The sequence below is a fragment of the Oncorhynchus kisutch genome, linkage group LG2 (assembly GCF_002021735.2).
Source record: "Oncorhynchus kisutch isolate 150728-3 linkage group LG2, Okis_V2, whole genome shotgun sequence".
NCBI classification, from domain to species: Eukaryota; Metazoa; Chordata; class Actinopteri; order Salmoniformes; family Salmonidae; genus Oncorhynchus; species Oncorhynchus kisutch.
The window spans coordinates 55,342,632-55,353,085 of NC_034175.2; the positions used below are offsets into that span (position 1 = coordinate 55,342,632).

At 44.2% G+C, this 10,454-nt stretch overlaps 1 protein-coding gene across 1 annotated transcript in view; it reads right to left on the reverse strand.

Annotated features, from left to right (window-relative positions):
- Window positions 1–8,873, reverse strand: part of LOC109868385 (zinc finger protein 385B) — a 126,061-nt gene extending 117,188 nt beyond the window's left edge. Inside the window, exons 1-2 of the mRNA XM_031797785.1 lie at window positions 8,634–8,873; window positions 8,111–8,464 (exon numbers count right to left, since the gene is read on the reverse strand). Coding sequence (XP_031653645.1) covers window positions 8,111–8,464; window positions 8,634–8,667 — 388 coding nt within the window. The 5' untranslated portion in view covers window positions 8,668–8,873. The remainder of the gene's footprint in view (window positions 1–8,110; window positions 8,465–8,633) is intronic.
- Window positions 8,874–10,454: the final 1,581 nt, after the last annotated feature.

Consider the following 10,454-nt stretch of genomic DNA (forward strand, 5'->3'; position numbering starts at 1 on the left):
ACTCACCATAAATGACATTTGGTAGCTCCTACCTATATATGTATAATTTGATGAGCTGGATTGCACTCATTAGCTAGCAGCCTTCATTTAATCTTTATATAACTAGGCAAGTCAGTTAAGAACAAATTCTTATTTTCAATGACGGCCTAGGAACAGCCAGTTAACTGCCTTGTTCAGGGGCAGAACAATAGATTTTTACTTTGTCAGCTCAGGGATTCGATCTTGCAATCTTTCGGTTACTAATCCAATGCTCTAACCACTAGGCTACCTGTCTCCCCATGGAAATTCACTATTACTTGTGCTAATTGTTCTAGCATCCTGGTAACAGACGCCCAATAATATTTTCTGCGCCCCCTTTTGTACTAAGCCGGTAATACTGTAAATCATGGGATGAGAGAAGGATGGTATGACAATATGAAAATCTGGAAACCGCCAAACCCTATTTACAGTATAAGTATTTAGTGGGGATCATTTGTTACTGAATCTCAGACTAAAAGGGGGATGATGTAGTGTATTAGCCTATAATAATAACAAAAATATAAATGCAACATGCAACAATTTCAAAGATTTTATTGAGTTACAGTTCATGTAAGGAAATCAGCAATTGAAATACATTCATTAGGCTATAATCTATGGATTTCACATGACTGGGAATACAGATATTCATCTGTTGGTCACAAAAAAGGAAGGGGCGTGGGCCAGAGAATGAGTCAGTATCTGGTGTGACCACCATTTGCCTCATGCTGCACAATACATCTCCTTCGCATAGAGGCTGTTGATTGTGGCCTGTGGAATGTTTTCACCCTTCTCTTCAATGCCTGTGCGAAGTTGCTGGATATTGGCGGGAACTGGAACACGTTGTGGTACACGTCAATCCAGAGCATCCTAAACATGCTCAATGGGTGACATGTCTGATGAGTATGCAGGCCACGGAAGATCTGGGACATTTTCAGCTTCCAAGGAATTGTTTACAGATCCTTGCGAGACGGGGCTGTGCATTGTCATGCTGAAACATGAGGTGATGGCTGCTGAATGAATGGCACGACAATGGGCCTCAGGATCTCATCATGGTATCTCTGCGCATTCAAAAGGCCATCGATAAAATGCAATTGTGTTCGTTGTCCGTAGCTTATGCCTGCCCATACCATAACCCCACAGCCACCATGGGCAATCCGTTCACAACGTTGACATCAGCAAACTGCTCATCCGCACAAAGCCATGCGGTTGTGAGGCCAGTTGGACGTACTGCCAAGTTCTCTAAGACGACGTTGAAGGCAGAGTATGGTAGAGAAATGAACATTTGATTCTCTAGCAACAGCTCTGGAGGACATTCCTGCAGTCAGCATGCCAATTGTGTGCTCCCTCAAAACTTGAGACATCTGTGGCATTGTGTTGTGTGACAAAACTGCACACTTTAGAGTGGCCTTTTATTCTCCCCAGCACAAGGAGCAACTGTGTAATGATCATACCGTTTAATAAGCTTCTTGATATGCCACACCTGTCAGGTGGATGGATTATCTTGGCAAAGAAGAAATGCTCACTAACAGGGATGTAAACAAATTTGTGCACACAATTTGAGAGAAATGAGCTTTTAGTGCATATGGAACATTTCTGGGATCTTTTATTTCAGCTCATGAAACATGGGACCAACACTTCACTTTAGAGAGGTGGATCCTTAACTGAAGGATTGACCCGCCTTAATTGCCCTAGCCCTATCATTCCCTACTCTGACCTGCCTTAATTGCCCTGGCCCTATGATATCCTACTCTGACCTTAGAGTTAACTGCTGCCCTGGTGTAACATGCCTGGCCTGACCTGGTCATGTCCTTAGAGTGTGTAGCAAGACTACCAGCAGACCGCATGACTCACCTAAATGACTTAGTAATATAATCTGGTTATATCTGGTTATAGGCTGACTGGTGATGTGACCTGTGATCAGGGCCTGGGGTAATGAAAGTGTGCTAGAAGCTGGGTGGAAAAACAGGACAGAGCAGAGTTTTGGGTTTAGTATCCACAGACAGACACCCTGAAACGGCCCTGAAAGTTGTCCTTCTACTAGTCTGGCTCATGACAGCGAGCTGGGTGAAGAGACAGAGAAGACAGATATGCCACTAAGATCACACTTTTATCCAAAGCCACTTACAGTACAGTGAGTTCTTAGGGAATCAATTCCTACCAACCGAGCCACAGGGAACATAGAGTTTAGTAAATCCACTGAAGGTTGCCCCATCCCTGCAGGAATATAACCACAACCGTGGCATTGCAGGGTGCTGGGTTGACAGGTTTGGTCGAGTATCTACTAACTGACGTTGTCCTATTCCGAGCCAGCTCATCAGAAAACTCACTGAGGAACTTAACGACCTGGTGCCTGGTTGGTCGACAGACACACAACGTTTGATGTTGTTTAAATACCAAATCTCCCATGCAGAGTTGCTCTCATATGAAAAATGTGATCTCTTATTTGCATAATTTATATTGCACAAACAGGAGTTGTTTCTATGAGGGAGAAAAGTACATAGAACATTTCTGGACATAATTGGACAATAGGAGAGGTGTTGTTGGTATCACCATCTGTTTGGAGAAAGTTGTAATGGTGCGGAACACACCCAAACATGTATACGTGCACGTGTAAAGGACGCCACGCTGCTTGCTTAGCGAGTACCACTTCCGATTTGGACCATACCTGGCGCAAATTCTCTGTCTCACAAACACACGTGACCATCCTCCTCAACCGTCAAAGCCGAGCGCACCACCTCAAAAGCTAGCTAATGAGGCGACCAAAGCATGACACTTAAGGCTGAGGAGTAAGTTTCACACATCCCCAGGTGCTATGCACGCGCGCACGCATGCGCACACACACACACGCACACACACACAAAGTATGTTCTCCCAGGCAGCCACAGTCAAATATGCAAAATGGTGTCAGGGTAAGAGGCACCACCACTTTATAAATCAGAGACTGTCTGGCTATTCATCATTTACTACTTTCAACAGATGCCATTACATTTTGATTTAGAAGACTTGAGCGTCGCTTTGAAAATTCCAGGTGTGTAATCTGCATTTTACTTTGTAGCAATTACACAGCACTTTACCTTTTGAAAAACAATCCCACTGAATTGGCATTTTAACAGATGAATTCCAGGATGGTAAACTAAATAAACAGGCAGTTAATCTAAATAATGCGATTGTGATGGGTTTTCCAGTCCACTCATCATCAGCAACATTCTGCTTCGCTTTGTGACTCTCTGATTTCTGTTATGTTTGTTGGTGTGCTTGTTTGTTGTATACTGCAATTCAGCTTTAAACTGCCAATGTATACATAATACAACTAAACAAAGCTACATCACCCACGGCTGGGATGTTGTGAGGACGGTTTGCCAACAACTCCCTGATAACTTAATTCAAACAAATATCATTTTAGACCGACCTGTCAAATATGAATACATAACAGGATGTCATGTGGCCCCTGGCTCAAACAGAAAACATTACTCACTCAGAGTAAATAACAAACTTCCCCCAGAAAGATGATGCTAAACATATTCTGGCCTAAAACAACCCTGAATGAATATGAGTGACTGCACGGAGAAGTTAATCGAGTTTGGTTACCTACAATGAACTTGAGCGCAGTTGCTATAATCGCATGAACAACATTTTGAGAGAAAAAATTTTTTGGAAGATGTGAATACTGCCATCTAGTGGAATGCTTGTTTAAGGTTTGTTTCACGGACCCCGAATCCAAAATGAACCCCAGCCCTCATCCAACTATTCCAACTGGCCTAGCAGAGGGCAAGATGGGGCAACCATTATATTGTTAACACCTATGTGATCCTATCAAATCTACACAAGTTCCTAGGCAGTAGGGGCTAGCAGTTGGTTTGGGGAGTGAGGGCACTAGGATAAAAGCTCCACTCTAGTTTATGCAATTGAATATGAGTGAACAACAAGTCCACGTCTAAGGGAAAGGTAAAGGGGTACATACTGTGATTAAGTTATCAAAAGGCTGTTGTGATGATGAGTGAGAAGAGACCCATCTACATGAAGCCATGAAGCCTTGCTGTGGAGGCTGCCGAGTTGACCCAGTTAGTTGAAATGTGAGACACTGTGATACACAGAGAAACTGTAGAAGAGGCGAGGGCATCATCAGTCCCTCCAAACCAGAGACGGTGTATGTGTGTGAGTGTGTGCCTGTGTGCATGCATGCGTGTGTGTGAGTGTGTGTATCATCAGTCCCTCCACACCAACACCATAGGCCTGTTTCCAGTCCACCAGCTGTAATTACATACGTCTGGATCAGACTACCCAAATAATGTCATGACTCTTTAAAGTTTCAGTGAAACAACAGACACTCCTGATGTGTTTAAAAATGTAGCTGAGGCTCAACTGCCGCCTAACTGCCATGTGATCGTCACATCCAGCTCGTCACTCATCACATCCAGCTCGATAAAAGGACATCCACTCTGATCTAACTAAAAAAGAACAGCTGTGTGTCGACTGACAAGGAGTCAAAATCTCCTATTTCTACTCAGACAAATCATGCGCATTAGTCTATCATGTGCTCCGTTAGTGATGATGCTAATAATGATCACCGTCTTCTGGTAGATGGAAAGGCTTTCCTAAAGTAGCCTACCTATCAGAATGATATTATGATTATTTGCATCCATCCCATTGCGATTTGTGCAGCAAGCTCTGCAATTACATGTGTGCTACAGAAACACTGCTAACGAAACAAGTCTCTTCCTGGTGCACACGTGAATTACATGGTATATACACCCAAAAATGAGCTTTTCTTAGATTTGTCCCAGACCTTAAAAGTAGTCTTCTGGTGTGGTTTAAGAATTGTTGTGGACTTAGAACATCAAATTTAGTTGTTTTTCTATTAAAAAAGTGTGATTTTGAGAGGGAGGGAAGAAACAGAAAACTGGAGAAATAAATAAATAAATAAACTGGCAAAACGTTTACAGATTTTATATGGCCCTACATAACATTCCATTATGTCCCATTCATTAACCCCCCTGCCACACACTTCACACTATGATCCCTTGCTACACACACACACACACACACACACACACACACACACACACACACACACACACCCCCACACACACACACCCCCACACACACACACAGTGCACAGTGACCGGTATTCACTACATTAAACCCCCCCTACCCACACAGATGTTATTGTGACCGGTATTCACTACATTAAACCCCCCCTACACACTCAGATGTTATTGTGACCGGTATTCACTGCATTAAACCCCCCCTACACACTCAGATGTTATTGTGACCGGTATTCACTGCATTAACCCCCCCCCCCTACACACACAGATGTTATTGTGACCGGTATTCACTGCATTAACCCCCCCCTACACACACAGATGTTATTGTGACCGGTATTCACTACATTAAACCCCCCCTACACACACAGATGTTATTGTGACCGGTATTCACTGCATTAAACCCCCCCCCCCCCTACACACACAGATGTTATTGTGGCCGGTATTCACTACATTAAACCCCCCCTACACACACAGATGTTATTGTGACCGGTATTCACTACATTAAACCCCCCCTACACACACAGATGTTATTGTGACCGGTATTCACTACATTAAACCCCCCCCTACACACTCAGATGTTATTGTGACCGGTATTCACTACATTAACTGGCTGCTGTACTGTAGCATGAAAGGCTTTCTCGCATGAGCTGCCTGTGAGGCCTGCAGCACTTTTCACTCGAATTGCTATTTATTGAGAGTATGTGGGGCACCAGCACAGAGAGTTGATGTTGCTGCTGCTGTGGGGTGTGTATGTGTGCGTGTGCGTGTTTGCATGCGTGCATGCGTGCCTGTATGTAGAGGGGGGTGGGGTGTTACAGCAGGAAGGACCCAGGCCATGTGACGCCTAACCCCCCCCCCCCCTTCCTCGATCTCCCAGGGGCACCAGCTGTCATGGCTGGGACAGTCCACAGACCTTGTCTCACATACACACACACACCACTATGATGGAAGCACAGATAAGCTCCCCTGGTAGTGAAAGTACACACTCAATCCTTCCTCTACTACTCTAAGCACCACTGTCACTATCACTGACACTGTGACCCACTCCATCACTCTGTCCTGTCAGCCTGGGAGGATATAGAGGTGATAACGTGTTTGACTCCATCTATACATCTGTAAATCAATCCGAATTCAACCTCAAGGCATGTACATCATTCAAGAATCATACTCACTGCATTGTAAACCATTCAACTACAGTGTGTTAAATGTCTGAACACTAGCTGTCAACATGTTTTTCATGGCCATATTGCATAAACTTGGATTATTAACCAAACTTCAGATAAAATGTCACTGTCACTATATTACAACTCAGGCATTTAAAACAACATAGTTGTTATTTACCAATGAATTTGCTTTGTCTGTTCAAGTCTTGGTTTTTAAATTGCAATGCAATTTACGTTCCACACATTCTTTAAGTCTTTTATCCTCTGCCTACAGAGCATTTGTGTCACGAATCCCGCCGAAGATGGTGCCTCTTCCTGTTCGGGCGGCGCTCAGCAGTCGTCGTCGCCGGCCTACTAGCTGCCATCGATTCCCTTTCCTTTTGTTTCTGTTAGTTGGGTTTTGTTTGTAGGCTATTTAAGGGCACTAGGCCCGCTGGTTATTGTGCGGGCTTGTTCTCTGTTTTATGGTGTTGGTTGATTATTGTGATCTCTATTTTTCCGGGCAGTTTTAGTCCTGTTTATTTGGACGGGTTGTTTCATGCACCCTTGTGTTCTGCATGTCCGTTTTTCCGCTGTCATTGGAATAAAAGATCCACGTACGGAACTACCTGCTCTCTGCGCTTGACTCCTCGACCCACCATTCATAGAAGTCATAACAATTTGTTTTGCTCCAGTCTGACCAGAACAGAATCAAGTCAACAAAACATTTCTACAGTCTGGCACTAAACAGTCAAGATGATTGTATTTAAACAAGGAGTAAAAAACCTGGGCATCGCACTAATCACTAATCACTAAGCTCTAATCACCAAGCACTAAGCACTAATCACTAATCACTAAGCACTAATCACCCAATCACTAATCACCAATCACTAATCACCAAGCACTAATCACTTATCACTAAGCTCTAATCACTAATCACCAATCACTAATCACCAAGCACTAATCACTTATCACTAAGCTCTAAGCTCTAATCACTAATCACTGTTTCATGAAATGAGCGTGTTCCTATCTTATATGAAATCCTCTGTTTTAACAACTACAAACAACTTATGCAAAAGCAAACGTCACCCATAGGTCAACACAGAGAATTTGGCCCCCAGTCAAATAATATGTCAAATCAAAAGGATATGAAAATCCTTAGGCCACTACTGGTGAGAGTGTGGAGGCAAAGATTACAGCATTAGTAAACAGAGCAGTGCTACTGAAAACAACACACATACACACACTGACTGCCATGGCAAAGGACTAAAGTATTTCATAATAGACACCTCAAACTCCCAGCAAACGGACTGATTTATTTCCCTCTATCGCCAGCCACTGTAGACATAGAAAGCTTAACATTAATATTCATTTTCCCAACTAATATAATATAAAAGGGCCTCTGAGCAAAGTTTGTTAAACCGAGCAGTGAAAGAAAACAACAAAATGGCTGAGAGGGATGACGAAGCCATGTGTGCATCCCAAACGGCACCCTACTATGTATTTAGTGCACTACTAACCAGGGCCCATAAGCAGGGAATAGGGTGCCATTTGGGACATAGATATGTCTCTGAGTCAAATGCTGCAAACTAACTCAGCATGCATCACCATCACCTCTAGTCTGTTTATGCCTCTAGAAGAGAGAGTACTACCGTCCAAGCCCTGCTATTTCTACAGAGTTATCTGTGGGTGTAGGAGAGTGCTCCCTCTCCCTGGGTGAGCCAGGGTTAGTCACTACAGACCTCTTAGTCAGGTCTTCCTTCAAGGGGGTCTCTCGTCTGACCTTAATGGGACTCCCTGGTTCCAGGCGTAAATTGTGTTGGTAAACAGCTGAGGGATTGGGCTCGAGAAATGTAACCAAACAAATATTTTTAAAACATTGACAGAAATTCACTGCAGGCCTACCTGTACTGCTGCTGGTGGTGCTTCTACTGAAGCTCAGCGTAGAGGTGGGTAAAGACCCAGTAGCTGGTGCCGGAGCCTCCCCATTGTTCATCTGTTTGACCCTCTTCAGGTGGGATCTCCCGTTGTAGTGCACCTGGGCCTGAGCCTGGGAGTTCAGCTGGATGTTACACACCTCACACATCGAGTAGAACAGCTTCTTCTTCTCCTGCTGCTGTAGGTCCATGTTTATCTGACCCTGGCCGTTGGTGGTAGGCTCCATCCCTGTGAGCTGATTCAGCTCCAGACAGCCTCCGAACGGAAAGGCCATCCGGCCATGCTCTATGAAGTGGGCCGGACTGAGCGGTGTCTTCATACCTGCAGAAAACAATGACAACAGTGGATTAGAATGACAGACTTTGCTACTGGAAAGCAAGCATGGTGCAGGCACGCACACTTGCCCGCACACACATGGACAGACGGACGGACAGACACACACACTCACTCACGTACAAAACACACATACACAGCCATGGCAAATACTCACATCCTCCTTGTAACATCACTCTCCAATTAAACATAAATAAATTGATGTTTAGGCTACATTCTACAGATTGTAAAATACAGTGCTGAATCAGGGTCTCCCTCTCCTGTGGAAGCAACAGACAACTGTGACTGTGTTAGAGGAGCAGTAGACACTAAGCGGGTGTCTGATTCTGAATCTCTATTCTTTCCTGTTGTAGAGCTAGAACTCAGCTCCACCTCTGATAGTGTAGCTATACTGTCTGACAGTCTGGTGCCACAGCATCATTCAGCCTCTCTACCTGTGGAGCCGGGATGGGGCCGGGGCGAGGCTGCTGTCCAGACCTGGGTTCAAATAGTATATGAAATCATTCAAATATTTCATCTGCACTTGATTGAGCTTGACTGACACGATGGAACCAATGGAATAGTCTACAGACTGCAATCTCTGCCTATCTGGCACTCCAAGGCAGGCTCAAAGAAACGCTGAAAGTATTCGAGAGATTTCGAATACTATGTGAATACAGCTTTGCTGGTAAGTGACCTCCTGTGCCCATCTGTTTCCCTCGCGCTGTGTGTGTGTATGTGTGCCCTCACAGAGGAAGCAGAGGGGGATAGAGCCCAATTCACATGTCCACTGCCCATGGGTGTTACACAACCCTCAATTGCAGCACAGACACGGGACGGGACATACGACAGAGCGGGCAGTCTCTCAATCCCCAGACACGACAAAACAACCCATCAGCTTAGATCCACATTTGAAGCTAAATATTTCAAATGGTGAATTCTGTATATATCCCCATCCAATCCAGACACAGCAACACACAGCATACATTTACTTCTATCAGCATTCAAAGCTGAAATATTTCAACTAGGTGAAGTGAATTTTATCCCCATATAGTATTACATTTGTCATGGTTGATTAATGAGTTGCAACTCTGGACATCGCAGCGGTACTACAGCTCCGGAGTGCTGACATAGGCAACGAGAGGATGAAAAATTTCTTGCTGTATTGAACTGGGAATTACTGTATACCTAAAACCCACAAAATATCCCTTTGTAAGCGCAAAGAAAATAATTTACGTTCACATTAATACTGCATTTTCAGCAGCAAATCTTTGCAAATGTTTGCAAATCTAAACATACTATACTTCTTGTATGGTATCTGGCCAGGCACAAGGGTAATCTGTATCCATGGATATGATGTCTGGATGAAAAGGAAAAGCAGCAGAAGCTTCTGATTGACCGGAACTTCCCCTTGCAGTAGCTTCCTGTGTATGATACTGTATGGGTATGTCCAAAATAGCACCCTATTCCCTATTGGTCAAAAGTAATGCACTATATTGGATATAGGGTGCCATTTGGGACACAGCCTGTGTCTGTGAGGCTGTAATGAATAGGAAGGCTGTATTATGAGGGTGAAGTATTCGTGCAGTGTGGCCATGTTACGTGTCCCTCTCCCTGGACAGTAAGATAATCCGTCTTACACACATGCATGCAAAAACGCGCACACACACACACACACACACACACACACACACACACACACACACACACACACACACACACACACACACACACACACACACACACACACACACACACACACACACACACACACAATCCCTCTGACACAGACTGGGTAATCTCTATGGGCAGCTGCAGGCCTCTAATACTGACAGATAAACTTCCTTCACAAACTTCCTCAGGGCTCAGTGCTGTGGCCATTCAGCTTAATTTATTACCAACCCCTTCCCTCAGCATACTTTTCATTTTACACCACAGTCAAGTAAGCAAGGCAAGCACAGCGAAAATGATCACCATTCAATAGGTTGTGTAAATATCC